The sequence below is a fragment of the Heliangelus exortis genome, chromosome 1, assembly GCF_036169615.1.
Source record: "Heliangelus exortis chromosome 1, bHelExo1.hap1, whole genome shotgun sequence".
Taxonomy (NCBI): Eukaryota; Metazoa; Chordata; class Aves; order Apodiformes; family Trochilidae; genus Heliangelus; species Heliangelus exortis.
Window position 1 is genome coordinate 112,382,151 of NC_092422.1, and position 18,826 is coordinate 112,400,976.

An 18,826-nucleotide genomic window follows, 5' to 3' on the forward strand; every position below is an offset into this window, starting at 1 on the left:
CTAACTCAGCTGGTCCTTTAGCTTAACCATAAACAATGTATTGATTATTCCAGGGAAGATAGAAGGGTGTGTATTTTGGCTTCTGGACAGACTTGCATAACAACAAACATTACATTTAATCTGTATAATCAGCTACAGTGGTTGTAAGGAAAAAAAAAAAACACAAAACCCACTGGGTTAGGGGAGTAGCGTGCTTGACCAGGATCTCAGTACAAGAAATAGGGAATTCACCTACACAGCTCACTTCTGCTCATATTTTCCCTTTCCTTGGAAGCCTGAGGGAGGTCATGCTCTGGCTTTTTAGCATTGATGAAGGCATATATGCAATAGCTATAGTTCTGGATAATTCATGATGTTTTATGAAGATGGTGTTACGTAACAGTAAATCTGAAGGCAAAGCTAAGAGAAGAGTGCATAAGAAGCAGGAAAACAATGGGCTGACCTCTCATTGCAGGGAAGATGGTAGTGCCTCACTTGTAATGCCGGCATATTTTCCAAGGAAGTTGCGCGCAACATGTTTTAGGGCTTGAGTGTTAGTGCAAACCTTTCCAAGGGACTCACTCTTTGGGCAATTCTACTTTTCTATTCCTTTTATTAACTTTGCAGAGATGATCAAGTGTTAGAGGACAAAAGCTTTTCCTAAGGCATTTCATAATTTCTCTTACCTTTGAGGAGGTAGCCTGAAGCAATTCCAGCACAGCAGCTTCCTGTTCTGTAGTTACCCTTTCTCTCTTTCATAAATCCAGGACAATCAATCCTGCATTTAAAAAAAAGAAAAGTAAAAAAGGGAGATTGTTCTGAACCTGCCAACCAGCTTATTGAGATAACAGACACAGAAGGAAAGGTCTTCATCTTTCTTGTACAGCCTTCACATCACCTACTGTTTCAGCTCAGTACCCAAAGCTCTTACTTCTCTGACACATGCTGAAATACTAACTTAATTCAACTTCTACTGTCATGAAAAACTTCTGAGACAGCCCCTATTAAACAGAATTAACTCTGTTAAATGAGTACTTGTCCAACTTTGCAAGCCCTCAGCATCACTTTGAAGTCACAATCAAGCCTTCGTGTGATAAACTGTGTGAGATTGGGTTTTTTAACTTTAGAAGTAAAGAAATGCTAACTTGTTTGGGGATTTTTCTGTTCACAATAGATCTTTTTCTTCCTTCTTCTTTCTGATAAGAAACTGCATTAAGTCAGTGCTCAAAAGTTTCAAAAGGCCTTGGTGAAAGCATTGCACCTGTCTTGGCCTGAATCAGACCTGATCCTGCTCCACTAGAGTAGAACATGAAGTGTCCCCTGTTCTTTTGTCAATACCCTCTTTGTGCATAAATTTTCATTTATGAAAAAAATAACAAAACCAGGTAGACAGCACCTAAATACATGCAGGAGAGAAGCTTCAGAGATCTTTTCAAAGTACACATAAAAAAACACCAATAAAAGAAAATTAGCTGTATTGTTTTCTTCATTGGAGGTCTTCAGAGGAGTTAAAAGTCCAGTTCTTCTTGAAATCACTTCTTGAAATCACTGTAGCCCCTACAGTCTTTTCTAGAATCACACTCATTTGCACCAGTAGAGGTTTTAGCTGTAAAACAACTCTCAATGGCTTCACTGTCATTGACAGCAAAACCCACTAGAGGACCCTCACTACCACAATACATACACGCATGATAATGGACACTATGTGATACAACATTCAAAGTCATCTTACCATGTAAATTTAAAATTGACACAGAGATTCAAAAGGAGGTCAAGGCCCTAGAATTTCACCCAGCCCACTTACAAAGGGTAAGGTACGTTTCCTTAGGTTCAACTCTTGTTCAAGCAAATGCAAGAAGCAACTCCAGGTTTTCCTTTTGGCTTTAATCCAAGCTTTCCTCTACTTTTGGTATCTCCAAAGAAACAGAAGAGCACAGAAATTCAACAGCACACACACAAGCTGAAAGCCACCACTACACTATGCAGTGCAAATGCAGATCAAATTGCAAGATGTAATTTTCTTGCTTTTTATCACTGTTGAGTTGTTGAGCATCTCACACATATCAAGTACAGGCTGCTGCTCTCAGTAATGTAGAGAAAAGTAAGCTGAAATAATGTGGCAAAGTAGACTAATTCAAATACACTGAAAAGAATCTTGAGCTACAACCTACAATGCTATTTTTACTGACCAGCACAATTTGGGTTTACACATATAAATAGGGCTTTAAAAAAAAAAAATCTCTTGTGCAAGATGCCATATTTGATGTCTTGCTTGCTAATTGCACCTTCCCCACTGCTGCACAGGGAAAGTATATGGCATTTGGCTGACATTTCAACCTTAAACTGGTGTTAGAGAGGAGGCCCTCAAGAGTTCATGTGAGAGGATTCAGCACAGAAATAGGAGGACTATCAATTTTACACTGTCACTTCTCCTCACCTCTACCAGAGAGTAGCCTAACCACACTCAAGAATCCAGCCTGAGAAATCCCAGTGTATAAAGAAGTTGTACTTGAAGATTCAGCAGCAAGAGCAAGACGCTGACCTGACAATGTGGTTGCAGCAATTTAAATTCTCACTAGATACAAGAAAAAATTCCTCCTGGTGGGGCTGCGCAGTGGTGGGGAAGGAGTCCAGCCATGATGATGAACCTCACTCCCCAGAGGTTTTGTAAATGCAGCTGGTCAACAAAGGCCCTGCACAACCAGGGAACAGTCTGGGAACAGTGAACCCCTGAGGCTGGACAAGAGACCCCCAGAGGTCCTGTCCAGCTGAATTACCAGATGTTACCAGTGAAAGTTTGCACTCAACATAATGCAGAAGAAAAAAACCAAAAAACAAACGATAAAATGTTCATCAGCATGAATGCATTTTGCATGTCTTTTGGCTTCAGTATTTATTTTTTTTTCCAGACCCCTCTTGGAAATAATGGGACACTCCTTCCCTCGCTTCTATCTCCACTGTCTCAGTTCTCCTGGCTCATCAGGGATCCCGTCCTCCAGCTGATGGCAGAAGAGAGCTCAGCTCAGAGGTCTCCTTTACCTCCTGCACAACTTCAGCAGCTTCACAGCATCCTCTGCTGCCAAAGAGCAGAATCAGATCAGAAATGAGGAAAGGGACTAAGCCTTCGAGTAAACGTTATCACCTTACACAGACCTTCCCGGGCCCAAATCACCCTACAATGAAAAGACAGATAACAAAGCCCTGAACCATATTAGGAACAACTCTCATTGTCTTCACAGAGACAGCCTTGAAAATCATCTCCTCTTGGCTACTACAGGTGCAAAGCTGTTCTGAAATAACAGAAGGTCACAGGTTCTGAGGAACAGTCTCATACCAGAGAACAAACCTTACAGGGCTGGGCTTTTGAGATAGCTGTTATTTTTCTCAGCAAAACTCTCATATTGGTCTTCAATCAATGACAGGCTTAATAAATGTCATTACTTTTTAGAAAATAATAGTGTGCTTATTAAAAAATAACATTGGGAAATTAGCTCTTTGAGTTGAAAGAAAACGTAGCTGTGTTCAGCACAGTACCATCATCAATGACTGCAGCCAGTTATGTGTTTGCTTGAGGAAACCTGTCGGTTTATTTGCTCACTAAAGTGATTTTGCTAGTTGGTTTTTTGTACTGCCTCACTGTTGCCACAGTGATGTCAAGGCAGCTGAGAAAAAGAAAATAATTTGAATGGATCCAGTGTCAACATTAGCACCAAAAAAATCAAACTGAACCATAAGTTGGTGCTACACAGTACCTTTCAACATTTGGCTATACATAACCTTTCTCCTTATAACTCTGAATACTTGTATTATTAGGAAAGAAAATGCACTTCAACTTTAGAACAGAGAAAGAAGGTGTAAACATGTGCCTTCTCAAATCCATGGGAGATACTCCCAATGCATTAAACTATCAGTCCTGAAAACTGGTCAGATTCTAAAAAGCATTACTGCAAGTGAAAAAAGCAGCAATGCCATACAGAGGAGAGCAAGTCTACTCGGTTCGTAAGATAGCTCAAGAAAATATACCTTGACTCCTATTCCAGCCACGTCTGGCCTCCTCGCTACTCACACGACTCTACAGCCTCAAGCAGCTGCACGGAGGGGAGCAGGTTATTCGATACCACTTCGTAGAAATGTTTTATGGGTGCAAGGCCAGCAGCGCCGCACCGACCGGGCAGCAGCCCCTGAGCTGTCCCTGAACAGCAGCACTGCCTCAGGGCGGGCAGGTTGGCTCCGGGGGGGGGGGGGGCACCTAACCGGGAGGGATACAGAGCTCTTACTCCACAGCAGCCAACCCAGTCGAACTTCCCCAAACAGACCCACATCCACCTCTACTGAGACATATTTATATACCGCGCCGAGTGGCCCGGCCAAGCCCAGCCCCGCCCCGGTCCGGCCCCGCCTCGGCCCGGCCTCCGCGGCCCGGCTCGGCCCTTCCCGCCCCGCCGCCAGTGCGGCGGTGGTGCTCATCATGGCGGCAGCCGCCAAGCTGCTTGGCGGGGTTGCCCGCGGGCCGCCCGCCCTCGCTCTGGCAGCCGTGGCAGGCCGGCGAGCGCTGGGCTCCGTGCCGCCTGGGGTAGCGCCATTCCGGGAGGGTCGGCGGGCCGCGCTGGCGGCGGCGGCGGGGGCGCTGGGCGGGCTGGGGCTGGGGCTGTGGAGGTGGCAGCAGGCCGAGATGGCGGCGTCCAAGGAGGACGAGGAGGAGAAGGAGGAGGAGGAACTGCGGAAGCGGTTCATGGCGCCGCCGGTGAGCGGGCTGAGGGAGCTGAGGCGGCGGCGGCGGGAGCTGCGGAGCCGCATGGAGCTGCTCATCATGGAGACGCAGGCGGAGGTGTGCCGCGCCCTGGCCGCGCTGGACCCCGGCGCCGCTTTCTCTGTCGACACCTGGGAGAGGAAGGAAGGTACGGGGTGCGGGGTTGGGAGATGCTGCGGGGCACGGGCAGCCCGGGAATGAGGCGGCCACGGTGAGGAGTGACCCCTGTGTTTTGACAGGCGGAGGCGGCATCAGCTGCGTGCTGCAAGACGGCGAGGTCTTCGAGAAGGCGGGTGTGAACGTGTCCGTCGTGTTCGGGCTCCTGTCCGAGGAGGCAGCCCGGCAGATGAGAAGCAGGGGGAAGTCTCTGAAGGCCAAAGACGGTAAGGGGTCCGGGGAGGAGGTGGGGTAGGGACGGAGATGCGTAGACTCGGGGTGTTCCTCTGTGTTACTCTGAAAGAGAGGCAGACCTGTGAACAGAACGTGCGGGAGGCTGGAATGACGAACGCCCAGAGGTATATCTGGTGGTTTCCAACCAGTAAGCCTGGCAGGTGGAGTTGTGTATTCCTTAAAAAACTCGGTATCCAGGTGCTTCTCTGTCTTGCTGCTTTAAGCAGTGTACTCTGTTGCTTGTCTGTAACGACGCTGTAGCTCAGCAGTGAAACAGCAACGGGAGTTATGTCCCAAAGACGAGGAGGGAGAACGCCGAAGAGACCTGAAGGCTAAAGATGACTCAGCTGACATTAATGTTGCAAAGAGTAACTGTGGACCTTAGGGTGGCAGAAAGCCTCAGCAGTGCCTTGCGTTTCATGTGATCTTATTCTAAGAGATGGTCCAACATATTTTTGCATTTTTGGACAAACACACAAAAAAGAGCATTTAGGTGCACACAAAGGTGTGAATGACAATTTGCATGTTGATTCATAATTATTAAGAATACAATGAGAAATATTCTGGTAGCTTTTAGGCAAAGGATAAGTAATGATGTTAATTAAATTATTATAAAAGAAGTTATTTGAAAAAAGGAAGATTTTTTTTTTTTTCCTCTGCATCCTTCTGTCTAGGGAAGCTGCCATTTTGCGCCATGGGTGTGAGCTCCGTTATCCATCCAAAGAACCCTCATGTTCCAACCATGCACTTCAACTATAGATACTTTGAAATTGAAGAAGCAGACGGTAAGGACTACAATCAAATAAAGTACTTGTGAACCATCTAACTCACTGTATGAAGTGAGTATGAAGTGAACAATTAAGAACTTGTTTAGTTTTGTTCCCAGCTATGCCAAGAGCTTGTTGTGTATTACTGGATCTCTTAATCTCTGGGTCTTCATTTACATGTTTTAAAATCAGCAGTGTGATGTGTGTGTCTGGTACAGTAAAGATGTTTGTCATTCACATTTTGCAGTGTACAAGAGGGGTCCCAGATTGAAGTTAAAATGTCGGAGATACAAATATATGTAAAATATATTCAAAGAGTTATAAAATTTAATAGGAAAAAGGTCTTTGAAAGGCTGATAAGCATTCTGGTTTGGATGTCCCTTTGTCTCGGGAGCTAGGAGGATGTACTTTCAGAAACATTGCTCTTTACCTGCATTGTGCCTGAGTTTCTGCAATTTGCTGCTTTCAGAACCAGACCACCAGGGTAGATGGTTTAACACTGAGAGCCCCTTTATGCTTTGTGACAGTGTATGTACTGTCAGAAGCTCGAAGAGAGTTTTATTTTTTTTTCCCACAGCATCTTGAATAATTTCTAGTCAATTACTTCTCTGAATTAAAAAACTGTGTTTCCCTTTCTTTGGCATGCAGTAAAATGTTTCTGCATGTTTGAACTGGAGTTGCTAGCCCATCTTTTGAAATTGATACCCTGTTGTCAGAATCAGTGGTCCAAAATACTGAACAAATTATTTTTACTGCTTTGAAATTTGTTTTATGTGTTCCTGAAGTCGCTGGTCATTGTACTATCTTGAACTCGGATTTTTCATGCTTGATATTTAGGAACACCATTGGATAATGATTTTGGTTTGTACTGCAGAAGTTGCTGGTGAATCACTAGCAATGTATTTCAGTTTGAAAGTGTAAAAGCAAAGTGTTGCTCCTTGCCTCTCTCCTATAGGAAATAAACAGTGGTGGTTTGGTGGTGGGACAGACCTGACTCCAACTTACTTGAATGAAGAGGATGCTGTTCATTTTCACAAGACTCTGAAAGAAGCCTGTGACAAGCATGATCTGAAGCTGTATCCCAAGTACAAGAAATGGTATGTGAAGAGAGAGGCACTTGGGTTTCTTGGGAGCAGAAAGCATGGTAATAGATATTACCATTTAAGTGTACTCTGGGAACAGTCAGTCCTGGTGCCTTTTTTGAAAAGTATCAGCATATGCTAATGAAAATCAGCAAATGTGCACTGAGATAAAATGTAGCCTTAAAACAATCTCTTGTTTACAGAGGCCTGAGTTTTTCAAATCAGATGTGCAACAACTAGGATCGTGAGTCTGTAGTCTGAATGAAAACCAAGCTGACTCAACAAGGTTTTGTAAGCCCAGGCTTTAGTAGGCAACTTAAACATTCCTTTTAGCCTCTGGTATCTTAGAACAAGACATCTGCTCCATGGACTTGCCCTAGTTCTGCTTACAGTGAATTAATGAAAAATTACTTTAGTGTGAGCTCTTTGATCAGCACTGCAGTTCTGAAAATCCCATTTCAGTTTTTCACCTTTCACAGTCTGGCCTTCATGACCTTCCTTTTCTTTTTTTTCCTCATAGGTGAAGGAGTTTAATGTAGAAGCTTCATAGTTTTGATGGAGCTGTACTTTTTTTACAGTGACACATTCATTGAGAGTTCACCAGCAAATTCTTTAAATATGCAAACTTTGACTTCTTCTTGAGTTGAGAGATACAGGTGATGGGAGTCCTCCACTGTTCAGTGGGGGCTTGCTGCTGTGTCTGATAATCCTATCTGCTACAAGCTGTGGTATCCAGGAAGGTGGGGTAGCCCTTCTGTAAGCTACCAGGTCTTGTCTGAGAAGAGAAGATAAAAGTGGGTGATGTAACTGGTATGAACCACTTAGTAGAAACACATCTTACAATCATAAGCCCAGAGTCTTGTTCTCTTTTGCATGGTAGTTCAGAGTGTCTGCCTTAATGGTCAGGGTGTTTGCAGTATAAGTAGGCTAGTAATGCCAGCTGCAGCAAGCCTGTTCTGAGTCTGAAGGCAGCTCAGCAGAACTGAGCGTATTGCAAAGACCAATAATGCAAGTTTTCTCAGTCCCAGCACAAGTTTTTGCTGAAAGCAGCAGCAGCATTTCTCACTGGTGGAAGTGTGAATCTCCTCTGAGCTTAACCCCTCTTTCCACCTTTCTCAAACATAAAATCTCATGTTTACCATGCTGTCTTCTCATTAAGCTTTAAGACTTTTGTGAGGCTTTTTCTGTTTGCATTTCTGACTCAGCCTTTTTTCCTAACTTCCTGCTGCTAAAAAAATAACCTTACCATCCCAGAGAATAAAAAAATGAAATAGCTTAGATTATATTTTACATCTCCATGTCTCTCCTTCTATGGCCATACCATTTATACTACTTGAGAACAGCAACTGTGGTTGGATACATGCATCCCAAAAACTAGCCTGTAAGCAAGGCAGGGTTTCCTTGCTGTTGATGGTTTCTTCTTCCTGCCTCACTTGATTTCTCCCCCATGTGAAGACTTGCAGAGCATAGCTGCCCAAGCAAGCAACTGTAAGCAGGACAGGGTGTAGATAATCAGCTAATTATAGTAATTGCACACCATATTCCTAGTAAATACAAAGGAGATTAATTGTCTCCCTGTTGTAGGATAAAGCTGCACTTGCTCCTTCATAAACTGGAACATGAGCCAGGAAAAGCTTCTGGAATGACTCCATACTACTGGAGGGAGTTCCAAGTTTACATATTAAAAAGCCTTTTTCCAAGGAAGGCAGTCTCACTTTTCATTCTTCTTTAAATGACAGTGGCTTTCTTATCTCACCTTGCTTTTGTTGATTGTTTTAGTTTTGATGCAGAAGATCAGTTCTTTCACTGGAATGGCAAAAAATATAAATTAAATTCCAAGTTTATTTTGAGTTCATCTGAAAGCTGTACAAATAATTTGAGATCTCTATATAATTCTGGGAATGAAATCTAGAAAGAGTTCTTAGGGTGAAGTTTTGAAATCAGGTGTACCTCCTTGTAAGCAGAGGATACAGATTGGATCACTCCACATGAAACATCTGCCATGGTATTACAGTGTTAGGTGTTCAGTGACTGTGTGGTGATACACAGCTTTCAGAGACCATTTGAGAGTTCTTACTGTAAATTAATGCAGGGGTGCTTTCCACATGGTGCTGTACCTGGCTCTCAGCAGTCAGTGAAAAAGTACAGTACCCAACACTGCAGGATCTGACTTTTCATCCATATTTCACTAGTGCTATCCTGTGCCTACATGGCTCCTACTTGGAGCTCTGTTCATTTTTTTGAATACTTAGGACCCCATTAATAACTGTCTGCTATCTCCTCTAGGTGTGATGACTACTTCTATATCAAGCACCGTGGTGAGCGAAGAGGGATTGGAGGCATATTCTTTGACGATGTGGACTCTCCCTCCAAGGAGGAAGTATTCCAGTTTGTGAAGAGTTGTGCCAAGGCTGTTGTGCCTTGTTACATTCCCATTGTGAAAAGGCACTGCCATGACTCCTTCACACCAGAGGAAAAGCTATGGCAGCAGATTCGGAGAGGACGGTGAGTACTCAAGGAGCAAAAGAATGCATGGGAGGTGGATTATTCTGGCAAGAACAAAATAAGCTAGTTCTTCGTGGTTGCAGGGTTTCTGTCCTGCTGTGGTGTGGGCTAAGTTTGCATGAGTGGTCTAAAGCTGTGCACAGAACTGTTTTTGAAATCCAATGCTAGATTGCCAAGGAGGGTGCAAAGAAGATACAAGCACACCCTCACCCATATCCTGCCACTCCCATGTTGGAGCTCAAGTAACTTACACAAAATGCCCCAGTTTCTTTCCAACTTCTTCAAAATCCAAGAGAAACTGCTGCTTTGCAGCAGTCAAATGGGTGTGTGTGTGCTCAGTGTCCTGAATCCTGCCTTCTTTTGCATCCCAATGATGCAGGTAATAGAAATGCTCTGTGACATGACGAGTGTAAGGATGAGGGAGTCATGCTTCCTTTTGTAGTAACAAAGCTAAACCCCAGAAAGTCATGGAATAACTATACTTCAGAGTCTTTTCACCTTCTTACATATGCATTTACTGCATCCAATCTTGGCATTGAAATGAGGATGCAGTGAAGTGCTTGTAAAGGAACAAACTTACCAGAGGAGTTTTGTTCCTCTTCATGGTCTAAGGTCACTGTAACATAGAAGACCTTGGAGATTACTTATTAATGTGAACAACTGTTGATGGTGCAAAAGCTTAAGAATATTGGTATATACAATTGTACTCATTTCTCTATGTCCTGTGATTGTGTAAGCATACAGAGAAATGAGAATACATGTGCTTTCTGCAGAAGTAGTGAGTCTTTAGTTTCTGCCTCTCTGCAGAGAAGGCTGTGAGAGTGGCATAGAGAGGATGTAAGCATTTAAGTTGAGATCACTGGCCTGCAGGAGTTACTGAAATAAACATATATGCTTAAGTTGGTGTGACTGTTACTGGGAGCATTGGGCTTTCAAGATCCAGTCTGTGGATAGGATTTAGGAAACCTGCTAAGGTTATAAGGGAGGAATGGCTTCTTTAAGCTGCAGCTGCGACAGCAGCTCATGAGGCCTCTGTATTTCTCTCTGTTTGCAGGTTATTGGCCTAGGCAAAGTTCTCAATTTCTGCAGACAGATAAGAGCTCCTCCCTTTCTGTACCACTACTAAGTACTAAAACCTGAGTACTGGTTATTAAGATAACCCATGCTGAACTGTCACTACTCTTCTCCTATGCTGGGGGCAGGAAACTCTATTTTGGCACTTCTAAGTCCCAGCCAGGACTCTGAAGCTGACTTCTGCATCCGATCTCCCCAGGAAACAAAAAAATCTTCTGACCTTGCCACTCATGTATCTTTCAGCATGGAGGACTGCACAGTAGAGTTTTTTCCTGTGGTCATTTCCAGTTTCTTTAAGGCTCTTTTTAATGTCATCATTTTTAATGACACCACTACACTAAAGATAACTAGCATAACCAAGCTGAACTTGATGTCAACTTTGCCAGCAGGGTTGAGGCCAGGGAGAAGTAAGCTAGTATAGCACCATGCAGAATGCTCTCTTTGAATAGTTTGTCTGCCCTGGTCTGTTAGCTCAGGTCATTACTGCTGATGCTTTATGGACTGCGAAGGTCACATCTGCATTCCTATGCAGAGGATGCTGGAGAACAGTTGTCCCCAAACCATGGTTTGTTTTGACACCCAAAAAAGCAGAAGGTCAAGCTGATTTTGTGTGACGTCTGCTAGCGGAAGAAGGCACAAGCAACTTCTGATTACAAATTTGTTTTGTTTCATCTCTTCACTCCCCATAGGTATGTAGAATTCAATTTGGTTTATGACAGAGGTACAAAGTTTGGCCTCCTGACACCAGGATCAAGAATTGAAAGCATTCTTATGTCTCTGCCACTGACTGCAAGGTAAGGGCATTGTTAAATGGACTTGCAAGTAGGCACTGTTCTTATTAAAGTAGTTTATAGGATTAAATCAAAGGTCTGTCCTAGTGTCCAGTCTGTTAACAGTCATTAGTTCATGCCCACTACAAGAACAATACAAGAATAGGGCCAGATACATAGAGATGCTTTTTCTGGTCTGCTGCACCTGCCCTGTTGCCAGTAATGTGTGGCCTAGATATTTTCTGCCAAAAAAAGTGGTATTTTTTGTGCTTAGTACCACTAAACATTTCCCCTCCTTGCTGCATGGTTTTTTGTTCAGTAGCTCTTTGAAACCATGTCAGCTTTTGGCAGGCCTGACAAGCCTGTGGTAAGGAGTTCCACAGTTTAATTGTATGTTGTATAAAAAAGTGCCTCAGTTTTCTACTCAACCCTGATGGCTTCATTTAATTTTTCAGTGAGGAACTATATTTTTTTTTCCTGTTAATTTTCTCCATAACAGTTCTTTACAGACTTTTGGTTTTATTATTGTTTTATTTCCAGGCTGGCAGCTCCCCTTTTTTAGTCTTTGCATAGTAGCTGTTTCATACCTCTGATCACATTTGCTGCTTTTCTCTAGGCTTAAGTTTTCTATGCCCTTTCTGATCTGAATAAGGACCAGACAACGTAAGCTACATATGTGTATCCAAGATGCAGGTGTGCTGCTGACTCATACAGTGGCATAATGATACTTTTAGTTCATTACTCCTTGCATAATCCTAATATGCTGTTTTACTGGTTTTGCCTGCTGCTAAATATTGAGCTGACTTTTTCATAGAATTGTTACAATGCCAAGATCATTTCAGGGCAATAAAAGTTAACTCAATCTCTTCATGTGCACGTAACGTTTTTTGGTGTTCATTGCTTCAGGTTTATCATCAGTTAATTTCACTTACTGTTTTATTGCTCAGTTGTGTGGCTTGATATTTATTCTTTTCAACTGCCTTTTTATGTTTTGAACTATCGTAATTTGTAATGTCAGGAAACTGTCATTTACTGTGTGCTCCCCTTTCTAGGCTGCTTTTAGATATGCTGAGTAGCACAGGTTCTGTTATGAATTTCATAGGACTTCATTAGTGACCTGCATAGACTTCTAGGAAAACTGACCTTTGCCTGCAGCCCCTTAACTATGAGGGCAGTCCTGCACTCACCATATAGCTTATCCCACTGTCCACTAGCTCAAGGACACCTGTAGTGTGGTGTAGCACGGTCCTACCTTTTGCTTTCATTGCTGGGATGATCTGGTTTTGCTTGTTTTTGTAAATGTAAACAGCTCACTTCACAGCATGAATGTGTCCTTCCTAGGTAAAAAAAAAAAACAACAAACAACAATGGGAAAAGGTTGTACCTATCCCTCTGTACCTGTTAAAACTTTTTCATTTTTATGCCTCTTAATTGCCCTTTCATTAAAAAGCATTTTCTCATCAACTTTGGTTTTAAAATCAAGATTCAATTATGGACTTTGTAGTGCTTACAGTCCAGCTTCTGGAGAAACTTGCCCTTGGTGGCTGAAAATCATACCTCAGAATCAGATGATAAAATTTGAAGCTGGCAATTTCCCTTCAATCTCGTATTCTCTCTTTCTTTTCTCTGGGTTCTTTTTTGGCTTGTCTTTCTGGTGATACTAGTGTGTCACTGCTAAAAGATCCTTGCAGGAAATAAACCTGCATGGATTGTGGGGTAGGGAGCATTGCTCTTTCTTTTTTCCAGCTTTTCCAGACGTTGGGAAGAAGATTGAGCTAACATTTCTCCTGTCTCTTCCAGTGTTGTTATTTGGTTTTACTGAACTTAATGATTTGCAGCCGTATCTACCAGATACAAGAGTTTTCAACTATTTCTGTAGCTTTGCGTCCTCAGAACAGACAACTCAAGTCCAAACTGGTGTGGGAGAGGTGGCAACCAGCTGGGCAGTTTGAGTGAGTTTCCCCTCTCCCTGCAGGTGGGAGTACATGCACACCCCTCCGGAGAGCTCGAAAGAAGCAGAAATCCTGGAGGTTCTGCGCAATCCCAAAGACTGGGTGCACTGACACTGACTTTGGACAAGATGACCTCCTTAAACTGCTTACACTGAGCCATTATGAAGGAACAGGAACGCCTGCAGACCAGCTTACTCAGACTGCTGTTGGTGTGGCATTTTGGTATAGCTGTTTATACCCTGACCTGGTGCCTTAATAATGACATAGAGTTGTTGTAATTTGCAACTATGTGAAATCATTCTTTGAGATTGATCATCTAATGTTATCACCCCCTGTTGATATTGCCTCATGAAGGACTGGTAATACCCTCCCAGGACTACTGCGTATGTTTAAGAACTTCCTCAACTGGTTTGTTTGACTGCAAAATGGTAAACTACTGTGAAGTGTTTGCCCACTGAAATGAAAGCATTATATGTGCCTAAAGGCATTGCTTACTCTTTAAAAATGTTGGGATGTTTTAGAAATATTTTTTCAAGAATAAAGGGAATATCAGGTATACTTTTAAACCTTAAAACTCTGCTTTCAGTAAATGGTGGAAAAGGTGGTACTTAACAACATGTATCTGGATGTTATCCATATTAAGTTTAGCTGGAGGAAGTGTTTTAAGACCTGCTCCAGGAGCCTTTACTAGAGAGGTTGGGGACAGATCAAGAACCTGTTGGGTATTGCCCTGAGGTTGTCAAATACGACTTTATGCTTCTCCCATATTTTGACCTTCCCCCAGCCGACATGGACGTTGTCAAAAACCCCGTGGGAAAAGCAAGTGGGAGGTGGCACCATCCCTTTTCCGCAGAGGAAAAAGCAGCATACCCTATGCCTTGGGAAATCGAACTCTGATCTCCCATGTGACAGGCAGGGATACTTACCACTATACTAAAGAGTAAAATAATGATAAAGTTGAGTACTTCCATCACCACCTATGATACTACATCTGGTGGGTTGCCAGCCTCTGTGTGATGACTGTTCCAGTGCCCTCACTAGCTGTCCTCTAATCACCAAAGTCAAACTTTCCCTCGCGGGCTACCGTGTTTACTTCGTGTTACCCTTCCTCTTTTAAAATACAATAATTTTTTAAAACTTAGAAAACGAAGTAATTTTCAGTAGAAGTCGTTTTTCCTACAGTATGGGAAGTAAAAGAGTGGCCCGTACGGGGATCGAACCCGCGACCTTGGCGTTATTAGCACCACGCTCTAACCAACTGAGCTAACCGGCCGATGTGACAGGTCCGCACCATTCCCGCCCTCCGGCGGACACGCAGCCGCTGGAGCCGCTACCGCCCGCTGCTCCTGACGCTGCACAGCATCCGCCCCAGCTTCCTGGCTCCACTGGCGGACCGGCGCCCGCAGGAACCGAAAAGGCGACAGTTGCTAAAAGGTCAACTTCCCAAACTCTCACTCTTCTCTGCGCCCCCTCCGGCGGCCCGCGCCTGCTGCTTCCCGGCAGCACGGAGCTCGGCAGGGTCGCACACACCTATTGGACGGACCGGCTGGATCAAGGGTGTGCACCCTTACCAAAACGAGACGCCGCGCTTTCTCCATCCGCTCCCCACGAGAACTCTCCGCGTTCTGGAGCCATTCCCGATGATCGTGTCCCTAGGTGGCACCGCGAAGGCACGGCGAGAAGAGGGAAGTAACACCGCTCCCGGAGGGGTAAAAATATGAAGCCACCTCCCCGTCGGGGAATCGAACCCCGGTCTCCCGCGTGACAGGCGGGGATACTAACCACTATACTAACGAGGAGCTGCACATTGAGCCCACTCCCCCCGTGGACTCGGACTGGGCAGACCCGAGATAGACAGACACACACACCCCCTCCCCCCACTGTTCCTGGTGCGATAGCGCGGGGAGCAGAGATGTGATATGAGGCCCCAGCTCGGACCTCATCATCTCAGTACCAGGTGGAGGCTCCGTCTAACCGGCTGCTCTGTCCTGGGTAGAGAGCAAGGGGGAGAGGGACGTGTCCTAAACCAGCGGAGCAGCCTTGGCATGCGGCTGCTGTGGGAACAGGCCGAGGTTCCAAGGTTTGCCAGGGTTCCCCCTGAAAATGCAACAGCCAGCCTGAAGGAAAATGAGGCAGCAAGGGAAGACAGGCTCACTTCCTAACCCTATGATGAACCCTGTTCTCTACTGCGGTGAAACACTGGAGGAAAGCACAAACACTTCCCCAGCTGGACTGCCAAGTAGATCACGTCTAGAATCAAGACACTAAGTACAAACAACAAAGCAAAACCCAACAAACTAGAAAATACTTAAGAATTAAAATAAGAATTAAATACCTCTGGTCAGTGAAAAAAGTTGAAAAGGAGGATGACATCATCAAATTCCAAGCCACTTGCTTCACCACCTGTCAGTACAAGCATTAAGCTGAGCTCCTCAGCTGTCGTCTCAGCCACTAACGCCACCTATCACAAAATATATATAAAAAAGGAACATAAACATATCCTGATAATGCAAGAGCTTTATCAAAACCAGGCAACATTTAACAAGGATGGTCCTGCACTCTCACAGATGTTCCCACACTCTCCATATAGAAGATGGCGAAGCTGCCACTAGGAGACTGGCAAAGGCATGGATTGGGGACAGTGACAGATCTGGAGTTATAATGAAGTAGGAGAATAGTAAGCTGATGCAGGAAAGCACAGAAAGATCCAAACATGCATGAAGAAGAAAGAAATAGAACCCCCCCACAATAAATGCTTCTAAATTGAAAAAACAATTTATCAGTTAAATGTAGGGGTATAAAAGAAACACAATTGTGGGCAGTCCACAGAAAATAATTTAGTTAGCTAGAGACCTGGAAGAACCTGTAAAAAGCCATATAACAAAAAAATGAAAACCTGACATACTCCAAATGCAATAGGCTGTGTTTTTCTTTTGTGGCCCCTCAGCAGCATTGCTAAGTTACCAAGACCGTGGGACACCAAGACTGTAGGTTTTCCTCTATTGAAGAGACCAAAGACCTCAAAAAGCTGATCATACAGTTCTGGGAAACAGCGCTGAAGCAATACAACCACTCCAGAGACTAGATGAAGAGTACCTATCATAAGCAGAATATAGATTTTAAACTTCAGTCTGTCTCGTGATACCTCTCAAACACAGTATTAAAAGGTCTGGTTAGAATTTTGAGATCAAGAAACATCATAACAAAAAAAAAACCACTACGCAGAATTGTCTCTTGAGAAGTTGTCATATCTACTTTATGTCTCTGCTCTTGTGAGCAGACCTTATCTTACTGTCAACTAGTTTCAGAATAATAAAATTTAAACACAGAACAGAGCAATTCTATATTTCTGCATCCTTTTGTCCTGATGCTGGTAGCCAAGAAAATCTGAACACTTGGATTCATCACACTGAATTTTTGTGCATATTCTGGTGGTTCTTGACTGCAAAAAGCAATAGTAGCAATAAGTGAAAGCACATTGTTCCATCAAAGTTCCCTGCAGAAACACGGAAGCGAAGGATTCGTAAGAGAGAGCAAAAATTTTATGTCAGCATAAAATATTTTTTTCCCCCCAATTATTAATTTCTGTGAAGGGATGACATGGGAAGCCTCTGTACCTTTTGAAGATAACAGTGGTTTCAGAAATCCCTGAGCCACATCTGCCTTCAATAAATTTTTATGATGTGCTCCATTTTCAAATTTGCAGAAAGGGTTGAACTGTTGAAGAACAGAAGATCCAGGAGAGAATCTGTATCATCTGTGGCTCTGCTTCCATTTTCCAGTGGGAAACATACACTAGGCTGAAAACCGTGACAGTTCACAAGTGGATCCACATGCAGACAGGTCACTGCTGCCTCAAACATTTGCTCAGGATGTTTCGGGTTAATGACTAAGAACAGTAACATTTCCAGCATACAATTTTAATCAGATGTCCTGAGTTTGAATCCTCACTGACATGTGAGAAACACAGCACTAAACTAATTCTAATTTCTCCCCACAAAAACAAAAAAAAACCAACAAACACCAAAAAACAAAAAATGTTCCCAAAAAAACTCCACAAAAACCAAAATGACAGTAAGAGATACTTATATTATTGACAATGGAAGATTTTAAATTATGTCCTAACAAATGCCCTTAATTGAAAAATTAAAGACTTAGCCTGAATTTCCCAAAAGCTGTAAGGAATTCAAGTACATCAAAGACCAAACAAAACAGTAGCTTTGCCTCTTAGCGCAGTAACACATAGGGTTGCTCAACTATTTAAGGGCCAGGATTAATCCCAGACTTTTATCTGGAAAGTAATGGCTTGTTCTCTAGCCTCTCTTAGTTTTGCACTAAACTTGGAAAACTCTTCAGCACTGTGCACTGAAGAAAATCTTGACCACAAAAGAGATGCTGTGCTGCCTGGCACAGCCAAGGTGATTCCCACCACAGGGTGGGAATTAACAGCCTAAGAACTGCTGGGACAAGACCTTCTCCAGAGTAGGAGATCACTCACTAAAGAAAGAGTAAGTGGGAATTTGCATTCCAGGAGCCAGAAGGGGAAACAGCCATCAAATGCAGTGCTTTCTTATGTGCCATATACACATGAAACCTCAAAAGTAATCTAAAAACTTTGCTTTTGTCTGAGTTTGATTTGCCTGTGCAGTCTTTTGCTCTGCCTATTAAGTCTTTTGTACCATCTGTGCTCATCTTCATCCTCACTTCTTGGTACACAAGAGGATATGCCCATTTAAGCAATCACACTCAATACATTAGTTTCCAGAATAGAAAAATTACAAAGAACAGCCAAGTCAGACTCCTTTTGAGAACTGACAGGCTATTTATTATTAAAAAAAACAGCTTAGAAATTATTCCATAACCTCAGTTTAGGAAATTTCAACTTAGTACTAGGACAAATAAGAGTTGTGTCTTTCTGCAAGACAAGAGGTCCTTTGCAAACTATCTTGGGATTTCAGCAATAACTCAAAGCCTTTTTCTCTCACACTTTAAGAGTGTAAATAGATTCCAGCCCTCATGTTTCATTAAAAGAGGGTCTCTTGGCTTTAGTCCAGTAGTCTATGCTGCTACTTTTTCCCTTACTATGTGCAGATATTAATATTTTTTTAAGCAGTACAAGATTCTTTTGTCACATATTGCCATGTACATCAAAGATGTCAAAAGCAAAGCTAAGGGAATATATGAAATTATGTGCTCTTTTTATAAAGAAATAACTCTGATTTCAAGTTTCTTGGTTTTGCCACTGTATTTGTCTGTGAAAGCTTTAATATGCCATTTGATATAGCATTGGCATTAGAAAAATTCTGAGCTGACTAGCTCTATAGTCTGTCTTTTGTGTCATCTGACTTGCTCTGAGAATAAGAAGAATATATATTGTCTTCTGTTTTCTCTAGTGAATTAAGTTCAATACATTTGACCTCTTTGATTTCCTTTTCTGTGGAAAACAATGTAACCTAACTTTGTAATATCACGTAGTCTGAAGAGCTTGACCAGGGATGAGGAAGTAAAGGGTGAGATGCACATTACTTTTCCTCTTTTAATTATGGTGCCTTGGAGA

At 43.1% G+C, this 18,826-nt stretch overlaps 1 protein-coding gene, 1 long non-coding RNA gene and 2 other non-coding genes across 5 annotated transcripts in view; 1 reads left to right on the forward strand and 3 right to left on the reverse strand.

Moving 5' to 3' along the window:
• The first annotated feature begins 4,388 nt into the window (after positions 1-4,388).
• Positions 4,389-13,843, forward strand: CPOX (coproporphyrinogen oxidase). Its single transcript, XM_071758862.1, has 7 exons — positions 4,389-4,877; positions 4,969-5,112; positions 5,794-5,904; positions 6,842-6,983; positions 9,255-9,473; positions 11,237-11,341; positions 13,293-13,843. The coding sequence occupies exons 1-7, from the start codon at positions 4,448-4,450 to the stop codon at positions 13,378-13,380; spliced, it is 1,239 nt and encodes a 412-aa protein (XP_071614963.1). The 5' UTR covers positions 4,389-4,447; the 3' UTR covers positions 13,381-13,843.
• LOC139803066 (uncharacterized) overlaps positions 8,562-18,826 on the reverse strand; it is a 12,741-nt gene continuing 2,476 nt past the window's right edge. The window contains exons 2-4 of one of the 2 annotated variants that reach the window (XR_011728868.1): positions 15,605-15,730; positions 12,570-12,654; positions 8,562-8,774 (exon numbers count right to left, since the gene is read on the reverse strand). This is a non-coding gene — a long non-coding RNA (uncharacterized lncRNA). The remainder of the gene's footprint in view (positions 8,775-12,569; positions 12,655-15,604; positions 15,731-18,826) is intronic. The other variant, XR_011728869.1, reaches the window with a different exon arrangement.
• On the reverse strand, positions 14,469-14,542 carry TRNAI-AAU (transfer RNA isoleucine (anticodon AAU)). The gene has a single exon. It is a non-coding gene; the product is annotated as a tRNA-Ile (tRNA).
• TRNAD-GUC (transfer RNA aspartic acid (anticodon GUC)) lies at positions 14,997-15,068 on the reverse strand. The gene has a single exon. It is a non-coding gene; the product is annotated as a tRNA-Asp (tRNA).